Here is a 24,492-nt window from a genome sequence, read left to right on the forward strand (position 1 = left end):
ATAATAAAATTACATTAAAACTAGTGTCTTAAGATTCGGGACAAATCTTCTCGAAGAAGGAGGGTATGATGTGAATTGCATATGGGTCAAATGGAGGATGACTAATGCACCGTGTTGATGCAGTTTCTTTTATTTAAATAAGGGCCCAATGCTTTCTAAAATTGGCTGACCAAATTGTGTTTGTGCTTAACCAATTAATGGGCTTTAGTTTTTCTTTATCTTGAAGTTGAAATAAGGGTCTATATGCCAACTTAAGAACCAACCTTTAGAAGATCAAGAGGACCTTTGCTCAAAGTTTGTGGATGACATTTGGTAGCCTTAAATTCAGGTACAATCAAGCATTAAGTAGCGGATCGTTATTAGTTTGAGTGGATCATTAACTAATAGCTTTAAGCGGGTTGTAATTGAAATTTATGTGTCTTTTGTAATTCTGATGGTTAAAGCTCCTATATAAGTTGAACCATTTTCGTCAATGAAGGCAAGCTTAGTTTTATGGAGAAAATAAACGAGTTTTATCTCATCTATCTCAGTGAGAGTGATTCTCCTAAGTTCTTGAGTGATTCAAGAATCCATGAGTTTAATCAAAGGTCCTTCATCCCTTTGTGTGTTTCAACTCTTAGGCTTATGTTCCATTCTTGGAAGTGTGATATCCATCAATTTTCGTTCCATCTTCTTTTATGTTTCCATTTTCTCGTTTTAAATAATTTCTCAAATTTCTTACTTGTTAGCATTCCAGCAATGATAGATCAGTCAAACGAATCGAACCCTGTGGATTCACATCATTTGGTATTCAGAGTCTGGCTATCTACATTTGGAATAGGAAAGGAAGTTTATTATACAAAGTGTTTAACCGAAGGCCACCCATGTTTAGTTGCATTCGATTACGGAAGTGAAAACAATGTTGTGAGCCATAGATTGGTGGAGAAACTCCAGTTACCAGCAACCTTTCATCTGGATCAAGCATGGATTAAATTCAGTACATGGCAATGTGTGAAAGAAGTATTATGTGATATTGCTCCCATGGACTCTTGTCATCTTCTTTTGGGATTGGCATGGCTTCGTGATGGAGGTGTGACAATGAGCAAAGACAAGGATCCACTTGAAGAACTTGGAGGACCTATGACAAGGTCTAGAGCAAAGAAAGCAAAAGAAGCTCTACAACAAGTGTTGTCAATATTATTTGAGTACAAGCCCAAGTTTGAAGGAGAAAAGACAAAAGTTGTAAATTGCATTGTGGCCCAAATGGAAGAGGACTAACGTGCCAGATTAATGCAGTTTCTTTTATTTAAATAAAGGCCCATTTGACATCTTAAGAACCAGTCTTGGAAGACTAAGAAGACCTTGCTGAATAATTTTGGATGACTTTTTGGCTGCCCCAATTTCAGTTATAATTAGCCATTAGGTAGTGGACAATTATTAGCTTGATTGGTTTATTATTAGCATTAGCGGGATATAATGACAATTAATGGTCTTTTTGTAACCCTAATGGTTAAAGCCTCTATATAAGCTGAACCATTTCTTATCAATGAAATCAAGTTAAGTTTTGTTCAGAAATTCAATTTTCTATCTAATAGTGAAAGTGATTATCCTAGTTCTTGAGTGATTCAAGAACCCTTGGCTGTATCAAAGGATTTTGCCATCCTTTGTGTGTTGCCTCCTTTGGAAAGAGCGATTCTTTCCTTCCACTTTTAGATTCACCCCTTATTACTTTCTTCTTCACCCAATTTTCAAAAGAATATCTAATTCTGCCCACAAAACATCTCGTGGTCATAACTGGTTCTAACCCTAAAAGAAAAAAAATCCTAAGTTAGCCCTTGTGCAAAGAGATTCATATCATTTGGTATTCAGAGCTTCGGTTTAAGGGTTTGAACGTCAAACTGGTAACATCCTTCCTTCTTTCTTATTTTACCAATTCATTACCTTATTACTTGTATTATTTATGTTTGTGCTGAATCATTGCAAAAGTTAGGCCCTTCTAAAAATTAAAAAAAAGAAAATAGTTACAGCAATTCGTAATTGTACTGAAACTATGATAAAAAAAAATGGGCCGAATGATTCATGTCTCGTAACAATTTTTATAAGGTAATATATTGGTGTTATTGAAGGATTGTTGCTGATTTCCTTCTTTTTACCTACTTTTCTTGGCCTCTTTTTTTCTTTGTTAACCTTTCTTTGTCTACTTACAAGCGTTTCGCTGCACATATTAGAGAATTGTTCTTTGTTATGGCCATAATCTCTTGAATTGCCTAAGAAACCAAGGAGAATTTGAGTGGTAAAAGGCAAGAGTGTTTTATTTTTAGTAAAAGCCAATCTGTGAGTGCAAACACTTGAGTGGGTGAGGAAATTTTCAAACACCATATATATATTTTGTTCTTGTTACCTTGATCTGTTTGTTAATCATGGCAGAAAGGAATGATATTCAGATGCAAATTGCTGCATTATCTCAACATTTGGAGAGTTTGATGAAGCAACAACAAGATGAGTTTCATGATAGGTTGGACCAACTAGAGAATAGAACCCCACCAAGAGGAGGAGGAGGAGGGCCACAAAGGAATGAAGGGAGAATAGAAGGAGTAAGGTTGAATGTGCCACCTTTCAAGGGGAGGAGTGATCCTGAAGCTTACTTGGAGTGGGAGCTCAAAATTGAGCATGTATTTTCTTGCAATAACTATAGTGAGGAGCAAAAGGTAAGGCTTGCAGCAACTGAATTTTCTGATTATGCTTTAATTTGGTGGAACAAGTTGCAAAGACAGAGGATTAGAGATGAGGAGCCTTTGGTGGACACTTGGGGTGAGATGAAAAGGGTCATGAGGAAGCAGTATGTACCTTCTAGCTTCCATAGGGACTTACAATTGAAACTACAAAGACTTTCTCAAGGAAGCAAGGGAGTAGATGAGTATTACAAGGAGATGGAGATTCTTATCATCCAAGCAAAAATTGAAGAAGATCCTGAGGTAACTATGGCACGTTTCCTTAATGGATTAAATCATGATATTAGAGATGTTGTTGAGTTGCAGGAGTTTGTGGAGATGGAGGATCTATTGCATAAAGCCATACAGGTAGAACAACATATTAAAAGAAAGAGTACAGCAAGAAAGAGTTCTACCAATTTCAATTCTTCAAACTGGAAAGATAGAGTAAAGAATGAAGGTGTTGCCTCCTATAGCAATTCAGTGCTTTCTAATGAAGGAAAAATTGTTCAAAAGAAACCTGAACATCCACCAAAGAGGACTAGAGAAGTGAAATGTTTTAAATGTTTGGGCATGGGACATTATGCCTATGAGTGTCCTACAAAGAAGACCGTTCTTCTTAAGGATAATGGGGAGTACACAAGCGATTCTAATGATGATGATGGAGAGGTAGAAGAGAGTGATGGTGAGTTGAAACCTAATGTAGGAGAGTTATACATGATTAGAAGGATGTTGGGAAGTCAAGTCAAGGCCGAGGATGCATCTCAAAGGGAGAATATTTTTCATACAAGATGTTCAGTTAATGGTAATGTATGTTTGGTAATCATTGATGGAGGAAGTTGTACCAATGTGGTGAGTTCAAGATTAGTGTCAAAAATGAACATGGACACTAAACCACATCCTAGGCCATACAAACTTCATTGGCTTAGTGAAGGAGAAGAAGTCCAAGTGAAACAGCAAGCTGAAGTCTCTTTCACCATTGGGAAATATGAAGATAAGATCTTATGTGATGCGGTTCCCATGGAGGCTAGCCATATTCTTTTGGGAAGACCGTGGCAGTATGACATTAAAGCCATTCATGGTGGTTTCACTAACAAATTCTCTTTCATGTATCAAGATAAAAAAGTGGTCCTCAAACCCTTGTCTCCTAAAGAGGTGTGTGAGGATCAAATAAAAATGAGAGAAAAGTTAGCAAATGAGAGAAAGAGTGAAACACTTGAAAGGAAAAAGAAAAAGAGTGAAACACTTGACAGGAAAATGAGAGAAAATGAAACATTTGAGGGTAAGCAAGTTTATTTAGCAAGAGAAAGAGAGGTAAGGAGGGTGCTTTGCGCAAGACAGCCCCTCTACTTATTGTTTTGTCAAAATCAAATTTCAAATTCTGACCAATTTGGCAAATTTGAATTGCCCTCTAGTATTGAGTCCCTTTTGCAGGATTATAAAGATGTGTTTCCAGCAAGTGTCCCTGATGGTTTGCCACCTTTGAGAGGAATTGAGCATCACATTGATCTCATTCCGGGAACTGCTTTGCCCAATAGGCCAACTTATAGGAGCAACCCACAAGAGACCAAAGAGATTGAAAAACAAGTTACTGAACTCATGAGTAAAGGTTGGGTGAGGGATAGCATGAGTCCATGTGCTGTACCTATGATTTTGGTGCCCAAAAAGGATGGCTCATGGAGGATGTGTTCTGATTGTAGAGCAATAAACAACATCACCATCAAGTATAGGCATCCAATTCCAAGGTTAGATGATCTTCTTGATGAACTTTATGGTGCATGTGTGTTTTCTAAAATTGATCTTAAAAGTGGCTATAATCAGATTAGGATTAGAGAAGGTGATGAATGGAAAACTGCTTTTAAAACTAAATATGGATTGTATGAGTGGTTGGTTATGCTCTTTGGTTTGAAAAATGCACCTAGTACTTTTATGCGGTTAAAGAACCATGTTTTAAGAGAGTTTATTGGTAAATTGGTTGTGGTGTACTTTGATGATATTCTGATCTATAGCACCAGTCTTGAGTTGCATGTTGAGCATTTGCAATCTATTTTGGTTGTTCTTAGAAAAGAAAAATTGTATGCCAATTTGGAAAAATGCATCTTTTATTCTGATCATGTGGTGTTTTTGGGTTTTGTTGTGAGTGCTAAAGGTGTACAAGTTGATGCGGAAAAGGTCAAGGCCATCCAAGAATGGCCTACACCTAAGACTGTTAGTAAGGTGAGGGGTTTTCATGGTTTAGCAAGTTTTTACAGGAGATTTGTTAAGGATTTTAATACCCTGGCTGCACCTCTAAATGAAATTGTTAAAAAGAATGTGGGTTTTAAATGGGGAGAGAAACAAGAGGAGCCCTTTGCTTCCCTCAAGCATAAGCTAACTAATGCACCTATTCTTGCCATGCCTAATTTTGCAAAATCTTTTGAAATTGAGTGTGATGCATCAAATGTGGGTATTGGGGCTGTTTTGCTGAAGTTTATTATACAAAGTGTTTAACTGAAGGACATCCATGTTTAGTTGCATTCGGTTACGGAAGCGAAAACAATGTTGTGAGCCCTAGATTGGTGGAGAAACTCCAATTACCAGCAACCTTTCATCTTGATCAAGCATGGATCAAATTCAGTACATGGCAATGTGTGAAAGAAATATTATGTGATATTGCTCCCATTGACTCTTGTGATTTTCTTTTGGGATGGGCATGGCTTCGTTTTAAAACACTCAATATTGATGAACGTTCCCTTTATTTGAGGCATGAGGGACATCAAATGAAGTATAAATTTATGACACCAAGACAAGTCAGTAAGGATCAACGTAGGCTGAAGGAGAAAAGAGAAAAAGATAGAATAGAAAAAGAAGTAATATAAACTGTAGAAGGAAGGCAAAAAAAAAAAAGAAAAAGAAATGGAACTAAAGAAAAATTATTCGTCAATGTTTTTCCTTCTATAGTTTGTGAAGTCATTTTACAGCAACAAAAGGATAAGCATGTGAATGAAACACACCAACTTCCATGTTTAAAAAGGAAGCTTGTTCATAGTGATTTATTATGCATTTGGTCCGTCGATACTAAGCAAATATGTCAAACACAATGCATGGAATTATTTATTGTTACATATCAAGGTGGGGTACTGTTGCCAAGAAATGTTATCGACAGATTGCAACCATTGGAAAGTAACAAATATCAAGTTGAATTTGATCCTGGAAGAAAAGAATTAGTTTCAACTTGTGAAAAAATAAAGTCCTTCACAAGATCATAATAAACTTACATTAAAACTAGTGTCTTAAGATTCGGAACAAATCTTCTCAAAGAAGGAGGGTATGATGTGAATTGCATATGGGTCAAATGGAGGATGACTAATGCGCCGTGTTGATGCAGTTTCTTTTATTTAAATAAGGCTCCAATGCTTTGGAAAATTGGCTGACCAAATTGTGTTTGTGCTTAACCAATTAATGGGCTTTAGTTTTGCTTTATCTTGAAGTTGAAATAAGGGTCCATATGCCAACTTAAGAACCAACCTTTAGAAGATTAAAAGGACCTTTTCTCAAAGTTTGTGGATGACTTTTGGTAGCCTTAAATTCAGTTACAATCAAGCATTAAGTAGCGGATCGTAATTAGTTTGAGTGGATCATTAATTAATAGCTTTAAGCGGGTTGTAATTGAAATTTATGTGTCTTTTATAATTTTGATGGTTAAAGCTCCTATATAAGTTGAACCATTTTCATCAATGAAGGCAAGCTGAGTTTTATTGAGAAAATAGACGAGTTTTATCTCATCTATCTTAGTGAGAGTGATTCTCCTAAGTTCTTGAGTGATTCAAGAATCCATGAGTTTAATCAAAGGTCCTTTATCTCTTTGTGTGTTTCAACTCTTAGGCTTATGTTCCATTCTTGAAAGTGTGATGTCTATCAATTTCCATTCCATCTTCTTTTATGTTTCCATTTTCTCGTTTTAAATAATTTCTCAAATTTCTTGCATGTTAGCATTTAACCAATGATAGATCAGTCAAACGAATCGAACCCTGTGCTTTCACATCATTTGGTATTCAGAGCCTGGCTATCTAGATTTTGAATAGGAAACGAAGTTTATTATACAAAGTGTTTAACCGAAGGCCATCCATGTTTAGTTGCATTCGATTACGGAAGCGAAAACAATATTCTGAGCCAAAGATTGGTGGAGAAACTCCAGTTACCAGTAACCTTTCATCCGGATCAAGCATGGACTATATTCAATACATGGCAATGTGTGAAAGAAGTATTATGTGATATTGCTCCCATGGACTCTTGTCATCTTCTTTTGGGATGGGCATGGCTTCGTTTTAAAACACTCCATCTTGATGAACGTTCCCTTTATTTGAGGCATGAGGGACATCAAATGAAGTATAAATTTATGGCACCAAGACAGGTCAGTAAGGATCAACGTAGGCTGAAGGAGAAAACAGAAAAAGAAAGAATAGAAAAAGAAGTAATATAAACTGCAGAAGGAAGGCAAAAAAAATGAAAAAGAAATGGAACTAGAGAAAGTTTATTCGTCAATGTTTTTCCTTTTATAGTTTGTGAAGTCATTTTACAGGAACAAAAGGATAAGCATGTGAATGAAACACCCCAACTTCCATGTTTAAAAAGGAAGCTTGTTCATAGTGATTTATTATGCATTTGGTCCGTCGATACTAAGCAAATTCGTCAAACACAATGGATGGAATTATTTATTGTTATATATCAAGGTGGGGTACTGTTGCCAAGAAATGTTATCGACGGATTGCAACCATTGGAAAGTAACAAATATCAAGTTGAATTTCATCCTGGAAGACGAGAATTAGTTTCAACTTGTGAAAAAATAAAGTCCTTCACAAGATCACAATAAACTTACATTAAAACTAGTGTCTTAAGATTCGGGACAAATCTTCTCGAAGAAGGAGGGTATGATGTGAATTGCATATGGGTCAAATGGAGGATGACTAATGCGCCGTGTTGAAGCAGCTTCTTTTATTTAAATAAAGGACCAATGCTTTGTAAAATTGGTTGACCAAATTGTGTTTGTGCTTAACCAATTAATGGGCTTTAGTTTTGCTTTATCTTGAAGTTGAAATAAGGGTCCGTATGCCAACTTAAGAACCAACCTTTGGAAGATCAAGAGGACCTTTGCTCAAAGTTTGTGGATGACTTTTGGTAGCCTTAAATTCAGTTACAATCAAGAATTAAGTAGCGGATCGTTATTAGCTTGAGTGGATCATTAATTAATAGTTTTAAGCGGGTTGTAATTGAAATTTATGTGTCGTTTGTAATTCTGATGGTTAAAGCTCCTATATAAGTTGAACCATTTTCATCAATGAAGGCAAGCTGAGTTTTATTGAGAAAATAGACGAGTTTTATCTCATCTATCTTAGTGAGAGTGATTCTCCTAAGTTCTTGAGTGATTTAAGAATCCATGAGTTTAATCAAAGGTCCTTTATCTCTTTGTGTGTTTCAACTCTTAGGCTTATCTTCCATTCTTGGAAGTGTGATGTCTATCAATTTTCGTTCCATCTTCTTTTATGTTTCCATTTTCTCGTTTTAAATAATTTCTCAAATTTCTTGCATGTTAGCATTTAACCAATGATAGATCAGTCAAACGAATTGAACCTTGTGGATTCACATCATTTGGTATTCAGAGCCTGGCTATCTAGATTTTGAATAGGAAAGGAAGTTTATTATACAAAGTGTTTAACCGAAGGCCATCCATGTTTAGTTGCATTCAATTACGGAAGCGAAAACAATGTTCTGAGCCAAAGATTGGTGGAGAAACTCCAGTTACCAGTAACCTTTCATCCGAATCAAGCATGGACTATATTCAGTACATGGCAATGTGTGAAAGAAGTATTATGTGATATTGCTCCCATGGACTCTTGTCATCTTCTTTTGGGATGGGCATGGCTTCGTTTTAAAACACTCCATCTTGATGAACGTTCCCTTTATTTGAGGCATGAGGGACATCAAAAGAAGTAGAAATTTATGACACCAAGACAAGTCAGTAAGGATCAACGTAGGCTGAAGGAGAAAACAGAAAAAAAGTAATATAAACTGCAGATGGAAGGGAAAATAAAGAAAAAGAAATGGAACTAGAGAAAGTTTATTCGTCAATGTTTTTCCTTCTATAGTTTGTGATGCCATTTTAAAGGAACAAAAGGATAAGCATGTGAATGAAACACAACAACTTCCATGTTTAAAAAGGAAGCTTGTTCATAGTGATTTATTATGCATTTGGTCCGTCGATAAGAAGCAAATTTGTCAAACACAATGCATTCAATTATTTATTGTTACATATCAAGGTGGGGTACTGTTGCCAAGAAATGTTATCGACGGATTGCAACCATTGGAAAGTAACAAATATCAAGTTGAATTTGATCCTGGAAGAAAAGAATTAGTTTCAACTTGTGAAAAAATAAAGTCCTTCACAAGATCATAATAAACTTACATTAAAACTAGTGTCTTAAGATTCGGGACAAATCTTCTCAAAGAAGGAGGGTATGATGTGAATTGCATATAGGTCAAATGGAGGATGACTAATGCGCCGTGTTGAAGCAGTTTCTTTTATTTAAATAAAGGACCAATGCTTTGTAAAATTGGCTGACCAAATTGTGTTTGTGCTTAACCAATTAATGGGCTTTAGTTTTGCTTTATCTTGAAGTTGAAATAAGGGTCCGTATGCCAACTTAAGAACCAACCTTTGGAAGATCAAGAGGACCTTTGCTCAAAGTTTGTGGATGACTTTTGGTAGCCTTAAATTCAGTTACAATCAAGAATTAAGTAGCAGATCGTTATTAGCTTGAGTGGATCATTAATTAATAGCTTTAAGCGGGTTGTAATTGAAATTTATGTGTCGTTTGTAATTCTGATGGTTAAAGCTCCTATATAATTTGAACCATTTTCGTCAATGAAGGCAAGCTTAGTTTTATGGAGAAAATAAACGAGTTTTATCTCATCTATCTCAGTGAGAGTGATTCTCCTAAGTTCTTGAGTGATTCAAGAATCCATGAGTTTAATCAAAGGTCCTTCATCCCTTTGTGTGTTTCAACTCTTAGGCTTATGTTCCATTCTTGGAAGTGTGATATCCATCAATTTTCGTTCCATCTTCTTTTATGTTTCCATTTTCTCGTTTTAAATAATTTCTCAAATTTCTTACTTGTTAGCATTCCAGCAATGATAGATCAGTCAAACGAATCGAACCCTGTGGATTCACATCATTTGGTATTCAGAGTCTGGCTATCTACATTTGGAATAGGAAAGGAAGTTTATTATACAAAGTGTTTAACCGAAGGCCACCCATGTTTAGTTGCATTCGATTACGGAAGTGAAAACAATGTTGTGAGCCATAGATTGGTGGAGAAACTCCAGTTACCAGCAACCTTTCATCTGGATCAAGCATGGATTAAATTCAGTACATGGCAATGTGTGAAAGAAGTATTATGTGATATTGCTCCCATGGACTCTTGTCATCTTCTTTTGGGATGGGCATGGCTTCGTGATGGAGGTGTGACAATGAGCAAAGACAAGGATCCACTTGAAGAACTTGGAGGACCTATGACAAGGTCTAGAGCAAAGAAAGCAAAAGAAGCTCTACAACAAGTGTTGTCAATATTATTTGAGTACAAGCCCAAGTTTGAAGGAGAAAAGACAAAAGTTGTAAATTGCATTGTGGCCCAAATGGAAGAGGACTAACGTGCCAGATTAATGCAGTTTCTTTTATTTAAATAAAGGCCCATTTGACATCTTAAGAACCAGTCTTGGAAGACTAAGAAGACCTTGCTGAATAATTTTGGATGACTTTTTGGCTGCCCCAATTTCAGTTATAATTAGCCATTAGGTAGTGGACAATTATTAGCTTGATTGGTTTATTATTAGCATTAGCGGGATATAATGACAATTAATGGTCTTTTTGTAACCCTAATGGTTAAAGCCTCTATATAAGCTGAACCATTTCTTATCAATGAAATCAAGTTAAGTTTTGTTCAGAAATTCAATTTTCTATCTAATAGTGAAAGTGATTATCCTAGTTCTTGAGTGATTCAAGAACCCTTGGCTGTATCAAAGGATTTTGCCATCCTTTGTGTGTTGCCTCCTTTGGAAAGAGCGATTCTTTCCTTCCACTTTTAGATTCACCCCTTATTACTTTCTTCTTCACCCAATTTTCAAAAGAATATCTAATTCTGCCCACAAAACATCTCGTGGTCATAACTGGTTCTAACCCTAAAAGAAAAAAAATCCTAAGTTAGCCCTTGTGCAAAGAGATTCATATCATTTGGTATTCAGAGCTTCGGTTTAAGGGTTTGAACGTCAAACTGGTAACATCCTTCCTTCTTTCTTATTTTACCAATTCATTACCTTATTACTTGTATTATTTATGTTTGTGCTGAATCATTGCAAAAGTTAGGCCCTTCTAAAAATTAAAAAAAAGAAAATAGTTACAGCAATTCGTAATTGTACTGAAACTATGATAAAAAAAAATGGGCCGAATGATTCATGTCTCGTAACAATTTTTATAAGGTAATATATTGGTGTTATTGAAGGATTGTTGCTGATTTCCTTCTTTTTACCTACTTTTCTTGGCCTCTTTTTTTCTTTGTTAACCTTTCTTTGTCTACTTACAAGCGTTTCGCTGCACATATTAGAGAATTGTTCTTTGTTATGGCCATAATCTCTTGAATTGCCTAAGAAACCAAGGAGAATTTGAGTGGTAAAAGGCAAGAGTGTTTTATTTTTAGTAAAAGCCAATCTGTGAGTGCAAACACTTGAGTGGGTGAGGAAATTTTCAAACACCATATATATATTTTGTTCTTGTTACCTTGATCTGTTTGTTAATCATGGCAGAAAGGAATGATATTCAGATGCAAATTGCTGCATTATCTCAACATTTGGAGAGTTTGATGAAGCAACAACAAGATGAGTTTCATGATAGGTTGGACCAACTAGAGAATAGAACCCCACCAAGAGGAGGAGGAGGAGGGCCACAAAGGAATGAAGGGAGAATAGAAGGAGTAAGGTTGAATGTGCCACCTTTCAAGGGGAGGAGTGATCCTGAAGCTTACTTGGAGTGGGAGCTCAAAATTGAGCATGTATTTTCTTGCAATAACTATAGTGAGGAGCAAAAGGTAAGGCTTGCAGCAACTGAATTTTCTGATTATGCTTTAATTTGGTGGAACAAGTTGCAAAGACAGAGGATTAGAGATGAGGAGCCTTTGGTGGACACTTGGGGTGAGATGAAAAGGGTCATGAGGAAGCAGTATGTACCTTCTAGCTTCCATAGGGACTTACAATTGAAACTACAAAGACTTTCTCAAGGAAGCAAGGGAGTAGATGAGTATTACAAGGAGATGGAGATTCTTATCATCCAAGCAAAAATTGAAGAAGATCCTGAGGTAACTATGGCACGTTTCCTTAATGGATTAAATCATGATATTAGAGATGTTGTTGAGTTGCAGGAGTTTGTGGAGATGGAGGATCTATTGCATAAAGCCATACAGGTAGAACAACATATTAAAAGAAAGAGTACAGCAAGAAAGAGTTCTACCAATTTCAATTCTTCAAACTGGAAAGATAGAGTAAAGAATGAAGGTGTTGCCTCCTATAGCAATTCAGTGCTTTCTAATGAAGGAAAAATTGTTCAAAAGAAACCTGAACATCCACCACAGAGGACTAGAGAAGTGAAATGTTTTAAATGTTTGGGCATGGGACATTATGCCTATGAGTGTCCTACAAAGAAGACCGTTCTTCTTAAGGATAATGGGGAGTACACAAGCGATTCTAATGATGATGATGGAGAGGTAGAAGAGAGTGATGGTGAGTTGAAACCTAATGTAGGAGAGTTATACATGATTAGAAGGATGTTGGGAAGTCAAGTCAAGGCCGAGGATGCATCTCAAAGGGAGAATATTTTTCATACAAGATGTTCAGTTAATGGTAATGTATGTTTGGTAATCATTGATGGAGGAAGTTGTACCAATGTGGTGAGTTCAAGATTAGTGTCAAAAATGAACATGGACACTAAACCACATCCTAGGCCATACAAACTTCATTGGCTTAGTGAAGGAGAAGAAGTCCAAGTGAAACAGCAAGCTGAAGTCTCTTTCACCATTGGGAAATATGAAGATAAGATCTTATGTGATGCGGTTCCCATGGAGGCTAGCCATATTCTTTTGGGAAGACCGTGGCAGTATGACATTAAAGCCATTCATGGTGGTTTCACTAACAAATTCTCTTTCATGTATCAAGATAAAAAAGTGGTCCTCAAACCCTTGTCTCCTAAAGAGGTGTGTGAGGATCAAATAAAAATGAGAGAAAAGTTAGCAAATGAGAGAAAGAGTGAAACACTTGAAAGGAAAAAGAAAAAGAGTGAAACACTTGACAGGAAAATGAGAGAAAATGAAACATTTGAGGGTAAGCAAGTTTATTTAGCAAGAGAAAGAGAGGTAAGGAGGGTGCTTTGCGCAAGACAGCCCCTCTACTTATTGTTTTGTCAAAATCAAATTTCAAATTCTGACCAATTTGGCAAATTTGAATTGCCCTCTAGTATTGAGTCCCTTTTGCAGGATTATAAAGATGTGTTTCCAGCAAGTGTCCCTGATGGTTTGCCACCTTTGAGAGGAATTGAGCATCACATTGATCTCATTCCGGGAACTGCTTTGCCCAATAGGCCAACTTATAGGAGCAACCCACAAGAGACCAAAGAGATTGAAAAACAAGTTACTGAACTCATGAGTAAAGGTTGGGTGAGGGATAGCATGAGTCCATGTGCTGTACCTATGATTTTGGTGCCCAAAAAGGATGGCTCATGGAGGATGTGTTCTGATTGTAGAGCAATAAACAACATCACCATCAAGTATAGGCATCCAATTCCAAGGTTAGATGATCTTCTTGATGAACTTTATGGTGCATGTGTGTTTTCTAAAATTGATCTTAAAAGTGGCTATAATCAGATTAGGATTAGAGAAGGTGATGAATGGAAAACTGCTTTTAAAACTAAATATGGATTGTATGAGTGGTTGGTTATGCTCTTTGGTTTGAAAAATGCACCTAGTACTTTTATGCGGTTAAAGAACCATGTTTTAAGAGAGTTTATTGGTAAATTGGTTGTGGTGTACTTTGATGATATTCTGATCTATAGCACCAGTCTTGAGTTGCATGTTGAGCATTTGCAATCTATTTTGGTTGTTCTTAGAAAAGAAAAATTGTATGCCAATTTGGAAAAATGCATCTTTTATTCTGATCATGTGGTGTTTTTGGGTTTTGTTGTGAGTGCTAAAGGTGTACAAGTTGATGCGGAAAAGGTCAAGGCCATCCAAGAATGGCCTACACCTAAGACTGTTAGTAAGGTGAGGGGTTTTCATGGTTTAGCAAGTTTTTACAGGAGATTTGTTAAGGATTTTAGTACCCTGGCTGCACCTCTAAATGAAATTGTTAAAAAGAATGTGGGTTTTAAATGGGGAGAGAAACAAGAGGAGCCCTTTGCTTCCCTCAAGCATAAGCTAACTAATGCACCTATTCTTGCCATGCCTAATTTTGCAAAATCTTTTGAAATTGAGTGTGATGCATCAAATGTGGGTATTGGGGCTGTTTTGCTGAAGTTTATTATACAAAGTGTTTAACTGAAGGACATCCATGTTTAGTTGCATTCGGTTACGGAAGCGAAAACAATGTTGTGAGCTATAGATTGGTGGAGAAACTCCAGATACCAGCAACCTTTCATCTGGATCAAGCATGGATCAAATTCAGTACATGGCAATGTGTGAAAGAAGTATTATGTGATATTGCTCCCATGGACTCTTGTCATCTTCTTTTGGGATGGGCATGGCTTCGTTTTAAAACACTCCATCTTGATGAACGTTCCCTTTATTTGAGGCATGAGGGACATCAAATGAAGTATAAATTTATGACACCAAGACAAGTCAGTAAGGATCAACGTAGGCTGAAGGAGAAAAGAGAAAAAGATAGAATAGAAAAAGAAGTAATATAAACTGCAGAAGGAAGGGAAAATAAAGGAAAAGAAATGGAAATACAGAAAGTTTACTCGTCAATGTTTTTCCTTCTATAGTTTGTGATGTCATTTTACAGGAACAATAGGATAAGCCTGTGAATGAAACACACCAACTTCCATGTTTAAAAAGGAAGCTTGTTCATAGTGATTTATTATGCATTTGGTCCGTCGATAAGAAGCAAATTCGTCAAACATAATGCATGGAATTATTTATTGTTACATATCAAGGTGAGGTACAGTTGCCAAGAAATGTTATCGATGGATTGCAACCATTGGAAAGTAACAAATATCAAGTTGAATTTGATCCTGGAAGAAAAGAATTAGTTTCAACTTGTGAAAAAATAAAGTCCTTCACAAGATCATAATAAACTTACATTAAAACTAGTGTCTTAAGATTCGGAACAAATCTTCTCAAAGAAGGAGGGTATGATGTGAATTGCATATGGGTCAAATGGAGGATGACTAATGCGCCGTGTTGATGCAGTTTCTTTTATTTAAATAAGGCTCCAATGCTTTGTAAAATTGGCTGACCAAATTGTGTTTGTGCTTAACCAATTAATGGGCTTTAGTTTTGCTTTATCTTGAAGTTGAAATAAGGGTCCGTATGCCAACTTAAGAACCAACCTTTGGAAGATCAAGAGGACCTTTGCTCAAAGTTTGTGGATGACTTTTGGTAGCCTTAAATTCAGTTACAATCAAGAATTAAGTAGCGGATCGTTATTAGCTTGAGTGGATCATTAATTAATAGCTTTAAGCGGGTTGTAATTGAAATTTATGTGTCGTTTGTAATTCTGATGGTTAAAGCTCCTATATAATTTGAACCATTTTCGTCAATGAAGGCAAGCTTAGTTTTATGGAGAAAATAAACGAGTTTTATCTCATCTATCTAAGTGAGAGTGATTCTCCTAAGTTCTTGAGTGATTCAAGAATCCATGAGTTTAATCAAAGGTCCTTTATCTCTTTGTGTGTTTCAACTCTTAGGCTTATGTTCCATTCTTGGAAGTGTGATGTCTATCAATTTCTGTTCCATCTTCTTTTATGTTTCCATTTTCTCATTTTAAATAATTTCTCAAATTTCTTGCTCGTTAGCATTCCAACATTGATAGATCAGTCAAACGAATCGAACCCTGTGGATTCACATCATTTGGTATTCAGAGGTTGGTTTTCTAGATTTCGAACAGGAAAGGAAGTTTATTATATAAAGTGTTTAACCGAAGGACATCCATGTTTAGTTGCATTCGATTACGGAAGCGAAAACAATGTTGTGAGCCCTAGATTGGTGGAGAAACTCCAATTACCAGCAACCTTTCATCTTGATCAAGCATGGATCAAATTCAGTACATGGCAATGTGTGAATGAAATATTATGTGATATTGCTCCCATTGACTCTTGTCATTTTCTTTTGGGATGGGCATGACTTCGTTTTAAAACACTCAATCTTGATGAACGTTCCCTTTATTTGAGGCATGAGGGACATCAAATGAAGTATAAATTTATGACACCAAGACAAGTCAGTAAGGATCAACGTAGGCTGAAGGAGAAAAGAGAAAAAGATAGAATAGAAAAAGAAGTAATATAAACTGTAGAAGGAAGGCAAAAAAAAAAGAAAAAGAAATGGAACTAAAGAAAGTTTATTCGTCAATGTTTTTCCTTCTATAGTTTGTGAAGTCATTTTACAGGAACAAAAGGATAAGCATGTGAATGAAACACACCAACTTCCATGTTTAAAAAGGAAGCTTGTTCATAGTGATTTATTATGCATTTGGTCCGTCGATACTAAGCAAATTCGTCAAACACAATGCATGGAATTATTTATTGTTACATATCAAGGTGGGGTACTGTTGCCAAGAAATGTTATCGACAGATTGCAACCATTGGAAAGTAACAAATATCAAGTTGAATTTGATCCTGGAAGAAAAGAATTAGTTTCAACTTGTGAAAAAATAAAGTCCTTCACAAGATCATAATAAACTTACATTAAAACTAGTGTCTTAAGATTCGGAACAAATCTTCTCAAAGAAGGAGGGTATGATGTGAATTGCATATGGGTCAAATGGAGGATGACTAATGCGCCGTGTTGATGCAGTTTCTTTTATTTAAATAAGGCTCCAATGCTTTGGAAAATTGGCTGACCAAATTGTGTTTGTGCTTAACCAATTAATGGGCTTTAGTTTTGCTTTATCTTGAAGTTGAAATAAGGGTCCATATGCCAACTTAAGAACCAACCTTTAGAAGATTAAAAGGACCTTTTCTCAAAGTTTGTGGATGACTTTTGGTAGCCTTAAATTCAGTTACAATCAAGCATTAAGTAGCGGATCGTAATTAGTTTGAGTGGATCATTAATTAATAGCTTTAAGCGGGTTGTAATTGAAATTTATGTGTCTTTTATAATTTTGATGGTTAAAGCTCCTATATAAGTTGAACCATTTTCATCAATGAAGGCAAGCTGAGTTTTATTGAGAAAATAGACGAGTTTTATCTCATCTATCTTAGTGAGAGTGATTCTCCTAAGTTCTTGAGTGATTCAAGAATCCATGAGTTTAATCAAAGGTCCTTTATCTCTTTGTGTGTTTCAACTCTTAGGCTTATGTTCCATTCTTGAAAGTGTGATGTCTATCAATTTCCATTCCATCTTCTTTTATGTTTCCATTTTCTCGTTTTAAATAATTTCTCAAATTTCTTGCATGATAGCATTTAACCAATGATAGATCAGTCAAACGAATCGAACCCTGTGCTTTCACATCATTTGGTATTCAGAGCCTGGCTATCTAGATTTTGAATAGGAAAGGAAGTTTATTATACAAAGTGTTTAACCGAAGGCCATCCATGTTTAGTTGCATTCGATTACGGAAGCGAAAACAATGTTCTGAGCCAAAGATTGGTGGAGAAACTCCAGTTACCAGTAACCTTTCATCCGGATCAAGCATGGACTATATTCAGTACATGGCAATGTGTGAAAGAAGTATTATGTGATATTGCTCCCATGGACTCTTGTCATCTTCTTTTGGGATGGGCATGACTTCGTTTTAAAACACTCCATCTTGATGAACGTTCCCTTTATTTGAGGCATGAGGGACATCAAATGACGTATAAATTTATGACACCAAGACAAGTCAGTAAGGATCAACGTAGGCTGAAGGAGAAAACAAAAAAAGAAAGAATAGAAAAAGAAGTAATATAAACTGCAGAAGGAAGGCAAAAAAAAAGAAAAAGAAATGGAACTAGAGAAAGTTTATTCGTCAATGTTTTTCCTTCTATAGTTTGTGAAGTCATTTTATAGGAACAAAAGGATAAGCATGTGAATGAAACACACCAACTTCCATGTTTAAAAAGGAAGCTTGTTCATAGTGATTTATTATCCATTTGGTCCGTCGATACTAAGCAAATTCGTCAAACACAATGCATTCAATTATTTATTGTTACATATCAAGGTGGGGTACTATTGCCAAGAAATTCCAACCACTGGAAAGTAACAAATATCAAGTTGAATTTGATCCTGGAAGAAAAGAATTAGTTTCAACTTGTGAAAAAATAAAGTCCTTCACAAGATCATAATAAACTTACATTAAAACTAGTGCCTTAAGATTCGGGACAAATCTTGTCGAAGAAGGAGGGTATGATGTGAATTGCATATGGGTCAAATGTAGGATGACTAATGCGCTGTGTTGATGCAGTTTCTTTTATTTAAATAAGGGCCCAATGCTTTGTAAAATTGGCTGACCAAATTGTGTTTGTGCATAACCAATTAATGGGCTTTAGTTTTGCTTTATCTTGAAGTTGAAATAAGGGTCCATATGCCAACTTAAGAACCAACCATTGGAAGATTAAGTGGACCTTTGCTCAAAGTTTGTGGATGACTTTTGGTAGCCTTAAATTCAGTTATAATCAAGCAGTAAGCAGCGGATCGTTATTAGCTTGAGTGGATCATTAATTAATAGCTTTAAGCGGGTTGTAATTGAAATTATGTGTCTTTTGTAATTTTGATGGTTAAAGCTCCTATGTAAGTTGAACCATTTTCATCATAGAAGGCAAGCTGAGTTTTATTGAGAAAATAAACACGTTTTATCTCATCTATCTTAGTGAAAGTGATTCTCCTAAGTTCTTGAGTGATTCAATAATCCATGAGTTTAATCAAAGGTCCTTTATCCCTTTGTGTGTCTCAACTCTTAGGTTTATCTTCCATTCTTGGAAGTGTGATGTCTATCAATTTTTGTTCCATCTTCTTTTATGTTTCCATTTTCTCGTTTTAAATAATTTCTCAAATTTCTTGCTCGTTAGCATTCCAACAATGATAGATCAGTCAAACGAATCGAACCCTGTGGATTCACATCATTTGGTATTCAGAGCCTGGTTATCTAGATTTGGAATAGGAAAGGAAGTTTATTATACAAAGTGTTTAACCGAAGGACATCCATGTTTAGTTGCATTCGATTACGGAAGCGAAAACAATGTTGTGAGCCATAGATTGGTGGAGAAACTCCAATTACCAGCAACCTTTCATCTGGATCAAGTATGGATCAAATTCAGTACATGGCAATGTGTGAAAGAAGTATTATGTGATATTGCTCCCATGGACTCTTGTCATATTCTTTTGGGATGGGCATGACTTCGTTTTAAAACACTCCATCTTGATGAACCTTCCCTTTATTTGAGGCCTGAGGGACATCAAATGAAGTATAAATTTATGACACCAAGACAAGTCAGTAAGGATCAACGTAGGCTGAAGGAGAAAACAGAAAAAGAAAGAATAGAAAAAGAAGTAATATAAACTGCAGAAGGAATGCAAAAAAAAAAGAAATGGAACTAGAGAAAGTTTATTCGTCAATGTTTTTCCTTCTATAGTTTGTGAAGTCATTTTACAGGAACAAAAGGATAAGCATGTGAATGAAACACACCAACTTCCATGTTTAAAAAGGAAGCTTGTTCATAGTGATTTATTATCCATTTGGTCCGTCGATACTAAGCAAATTCGTCAAACACAATGCATTCAATTCTTTATTGTTACATATCAAGGTGGGGTCCTGTTGCCAAGAAATGTTATCGACGGATTGCAACCATTGGAAAGTAACAAATATCAAGTTGAATTTGATCCAGGAAGAAAAGAATTAGTTTCAACTTGTGAAAAAATAAAGTCCTTCACAAGATCATAATAAACTTACATTAAAACTAGTGCCTTAAGATTCGGGACAAATCTTCTCAAAGAAGGAGGGTATGATGTGAATTGCATATGGGTCAAATGGAGGATGACTAATGCGCCGTGTTGATGCAGTTTCTTTTATTTAAACTGCATAAGGAAGGCACAAAAAAAGAAAAAGAAATGGAACTAGAGAAAGTTTATTCGTCAATGTTTTTCCTTCTATAGTTTGTGAAGTCATTATACAGGAACAAAAGGATAAGCATGTGAATGAAACACCCCAACTTCCATGTTTAAAAAGGAAGCTTGTTCATACTCATTTATTATGCATTTGGTACGTCGATACTAAGCAAATTCGTCAAACACAATGCATTCAATTATTTATTGTTACATATAGAGGTTGGGTACTGTTCCCAAGAAATGTTATCGACAGATTGCAACCATTGGAAAGTAACAAATATCAAGTTGAATGTGATCTTGGAAGAAGAGAATTAGTTTCAACTTGTGAAAAAATAAAGTCCTTCACACGATCATAATAAACTTACAATAAAACTAGTGTCTTAAGATTCGGGACAAATCTTGTCGAAGAAGGAGGGTATGATGTGAATTGCATATGGGTCAAACGGAGGATGACTAATGCGTCGTGTTGATGCAGTTTCTTTTATTTAAATAAGGGCCCAATGCTTTGTAAAATTGGCTGACCAAATTGTGTTTGTGCTAAACCAATTAATGGGCTTTAGTTTTGCTTTATCTTGAAGTTGAAATAAGGGTCCATATGCCAACTTAAGAACCAACCTTTGGAAGATTAAGAGGACCTTTGCTCAAAGTTTGTGGATGACTTTTGGTAGCCTTAAATTCAGTTACAATCAAGCATTAAGTAGCGGATCGTTATTAGCTTGAGTGGATCATTAATTAATAGCTTTAAGCGGGTTGTAATTGAAATTTATGTGTCTTTTGTAATTTTGATGGTTAAAGCTCCTATATAAGTTGAACCATTTTCATCAATGAATGCAAGCTGAGTGTGATTCTCCTAAGTTATTGAGAAAATAAACGAGTTTTATCTCATCTATCTTAGTGAGTGTGATTCTCCTAAGTTCTTGAGTGATTCAAGAATCCATGAGTTTAATCAAAGGTCCTTTATCTCTTTGTGTGTTTCAACTATTAGTCTTATCTTCCATTCTTGGAAGTGTGATGTCTATCAATTTCTGTTCCATCTTCTTTTATGTTTCCATTTTCTCGTTTTAAATAATTTCTCAAATTTCTTGCTCGTTAGCATTCCAACAATGATAGATCAGTCAAACGAATCGAACCCTGTGGATTCACATCATTTGGTTTTTGATGGTTAAAGCTCCTATATAAGTTGAACCATTTTCATCAATGAATGCAAGCTGAGTGTGATTCTCCTAAGTTATTGAGAAAATAAACGAGTTTTATCTCATCTATCTTAGTGAGTGTGATTCTCCTAAGTTCTTGAGTGATTCAAGAATCCATGAGTTTAATCAAAGGTCCTTTATCTCTTTGTGTGTTTCAACTATTAGGCTTATCTTCGATTCTTGGAAGTGTGATGTCTATCAATTTCCGTTCCATCTTCTTTTATGTTTCCATTTTCTCGTTTTAAATAATTTCTCAAATTTCTTGCTCGTTAGCATTCCAACAATGATAGATCAGTCAAACGAATCGAACCCTGTGGATTCACATCATTTGGTACTCAGAGCCTGATTATCTAGATTTGGAATAGGAAGGAAGTTTATTATACAAAGTGTTTAACCGAAGGACATCCATGTGTAGTTGCATTCGATTACGGAAACGAAAACAATCTTGTGAGCCATAGATTGGTGGAGAAACTCCAATTACCAGCAACCTTTCATCTTGATCAAGCATGGATAAAATTCAGTACATGGCAATGTGTGAAAGAAGTATTATGTGATATTGCTCCCATGGACTCTTGTCATCTTCTTTTGGGATGGGCATGGCTTCGTTTTAAAACACTCCATCTTGATGAACGTTCCCTTTATTTGAGGCATGAGGGACATCAAATGAAGTATAAATTTATGACACCAAGACAAGTCAGTAAGGATCAACGTAGGCTTAAGGAGAAAATAGAAAAAGAAAGAATAGAAAAAGAAGTAATATAAACTGCAGAAGGAATTCAAAAAAAAAGAAAAAGAAATGGAACTAGAGAAAGTTTATTCGTCAATGTTTTTCCTTTTATAGTTTGTGAAGTCATTTTACAGGAACAAAAGGATAAGCATGTGAATGAAACACACCAACTTCCATGCTTAAAAAGGAAGCTTGTTCATAGTGATTTATTATGCATTTGGTCCGTCGAACCTAAGCAAATTCGTCAAACACAATGCATGGAATTATTTATTGTTACATATCAAGGTGGAGTACTGTTGCCAAGAAATGTTATGGACGGATTGTAACCATTGGAAAGTAACAAATATCAAGTTGAATTTGATCCTGGAAGAAAAGAATTAGTTTCAACTTGTGAAATAATAAAGTCCTTCACAGGAGCATAATAAACTTACATTAAAACTAGTGTCTTAAGATTCGGGACAAATCTTCTCGAAGAAGGAGGGTATGATGTGAATTGCATATGGGTCAAATGGAGGATGACTAATGCGCCGTGTTGATGCAGTTTCTTTTATTTAAATAAGGGCCCAATGCTTTGTAAAATTGGCTGACCAAATTGTGTTTGTGCTTAACCAATTAATGGGCTTTAGTTCTGCTTTATCTTGAAGTTGAAATAAGGGTCCATATGCCAACTTAAGAACCAACCTTTGGAAGATTAAGAGGACCTTTGCTCAAAGTTTGTGGATGACTTTTGGTATCCTTAAATTCAGTTACAATCAAGCATTAAGTAGCAGATCGCTATTAGCTTGAGTGGATAATTAATTAATAGCTTTAAACGAGTTGTAATTGAAATTATGTGTCGTTTGTAATTCTGATGGTTAAAGCTCCTATATAAGTTGAACCATTTTCATCATTGAAGGCAAGCTGAGTTTATTGAGAAAATAAAAGAGTTTTATCTCATCTATCTTAGTGAGAGAGATTCTCCTAAGTTCTTGAGTGATTCAAGAATCCATGAGTTTAATCAAAGGTCCTTTATCTCTTTGTGTGTCTCAACTCTTAGGCTTATCTTCCATTCTTGGAAGTGTGATGTCTATCAATTTCCGTTCCATCTTCTTTTATCTTTCCATTTTCTCGTTTTAAATAATTTCTCAAATTTCTTGCTCGTTAGCATTCCAAAAATGATAGATCAGTCAAACGAATCGAACCGTGTGGATTCACGTGATTTTGTATTAAGAGCCTGGCTATCTAGATTTGGAATAGGAAAGGAAGTTTATTATACAGACTGTTTAACCGAAGGACATCCATGTTTAGTTGCATTCGATTACGGAAGTGAAAACATTGTTGTGAGCCATAGATTGGTGGAGAAACTCCAATTACCAGCAACCTTTCATCTGCATCAACCATGGATCAAATTCAGTACATGGCAATGTGTGAAAGAAGTATTATGTGATATTGCTCTAATGGACCCTTGTCATCTTCTTTTGGGATGGGCATGGCTTCGTTTTAAAACACTCCATCTTGATGAACGTTCCGTTTGTTTGAGGCATGAGGGATGTAACATCCCGTCAGGATATTACTAATTTATAAATAAATAGATGGAATAAATAAAATAGCATATTTAATAATATCTCATTTTCCCAAAACGCGGGAAAATTTAAAACTTTATTATATGGCGAATAAAGTATACAACGTTAATTACAAAACTAAAATCCAAAATATTATCAAGTCACCCATCAGGGTTTACAATTGTTTTCAAGAACAAATAAATACATATAAAAGTTTCCCAAGACAATCCCCTCTCCGCGGCTAAGCTGCACCAGAGTCACCTGCATCACCAACATCTGCTCCCGTGTACAGCGTACACGATCATCGCCACACACACGCAGATAGGGTGAGATTAGCAGATAAAATCACATATACAAAACTATAAACATATATATATATCAACATGCATACATATCACAGCACTTAACTTAACTTTCCATATTGCCCTATAATTTTTTTTTCCACAATCCGATTCCCAATACGTTTATTCGTGTTCTACCTCGTCTGATGATTTCTTCAAGGTGACTTGCTGCCATACCTATCGGCCACAACCGATAGAGCACGTGCGGGAAAACATGCTACGGATCATACACCGCAACGCCAGGTAGATTTCCCATATACGAACAAAGCCCGTATCGTCCCAAGACTACCAAACTCGTCAGCCAACAACTAAGGAGGGCAATCTGTCCAGACCCATCCGTACTGGCCACAACCAGCACACTCATACCGGCAACACTCGTCAACCCGAGCCACAACTCCAGGGTTCCTCGTGTTCATCCGCCATCCCGAGCTACAACTCAAGAGATGCTATTCCGAGCCACAACTCAAGGAATACCACGTGCTTAACCCTTATCCCGAGCCACAACTCAAGGGATACGTTCCGAGCCACAACTCAAGGAACTCCAGCAATCTCACCTTTAAAGCATCACTAGACACACTGTAGATCACAAATTCACAAGGAAAACTCAAAGCTGCAGCAGTATAGATCGCCTGGCAGGGGACACGTGCCGCCAAGCGTTGCCAGCTCCCAGATCGCCTGGCAGAATAAT

The 24,492-nt window shown here is 36.0% G+C and overlaps 2 protein-coding genes across 2 annotated transcripts; both read left to right on the forward strand.

Moving 5' to 3' along the window:
* The first annotated feature begins 2,441 nt into the window (after positions 1-2,441).
* Positions 2,442-5,180, forward strand: LOC114171290 (uncharacterized). The gene has a single exon (XM_085675036.1). The coding sequence runs from the start codon at positions 2,463-2,465 to the stop codon at positions 5,178-5,180; it is 2,718 nt and encodes a 905-aa protein (XP_085531162.1). The 5' UTR covers positions 2,442-2,462.
* A 6,380-nt stretch (positions 5,181-11,560) lies between these two features.
* LOC146885658 (uncharacterized) lies at positions 11,561-14,299 on the forward strand. The gene has a single exon (XM_085675037.1). The coding sequence runs from the start codon at positions 11,582-11,584 to the stop codon at positions 14,297-14,299; it is 2,718 nt and encodes a 905-aa protein (XP_085531163.1). The 5' UTR covers positions 11,561-11,581.
* Positions 14,300-24,492: the final 10,193 nt, after the last annotated feature.

This window comes from Vigna unguiculata, chromosome 6 (assembly GCF_037176805.1).
Source record: "Vigna unguiculata cultivar grain cowpea cultivar isolate G323 ecotype 2 chromosome 6, ASM3717680v1, whole genome shotgun sequence".
Taxonomy (NCBI): domain Eukaryota; kingdom Viridiplantae; phylum Streptophyta; class Magnoliopsida; order Fabales; family Fabaceae; genus Vigna; species Vigna unguiculata.

Excerpts from the sequence above, each read along its gene's own strand:
- LOC114171290 (XM_085675036.1), top strand. The coding sequence starts at position 2,463 with ATGAAGCAACAACAAGATGAGTTTCATGATAGGTTGGACCAACTAGAG.
- LOC146885658 (XM_085675037.1), top strand. The coding sequence starts at position 11,582 with ATGAAGCAACAACAAGATGAGTTTCATGATAGGTTGGACCAACTAGAG.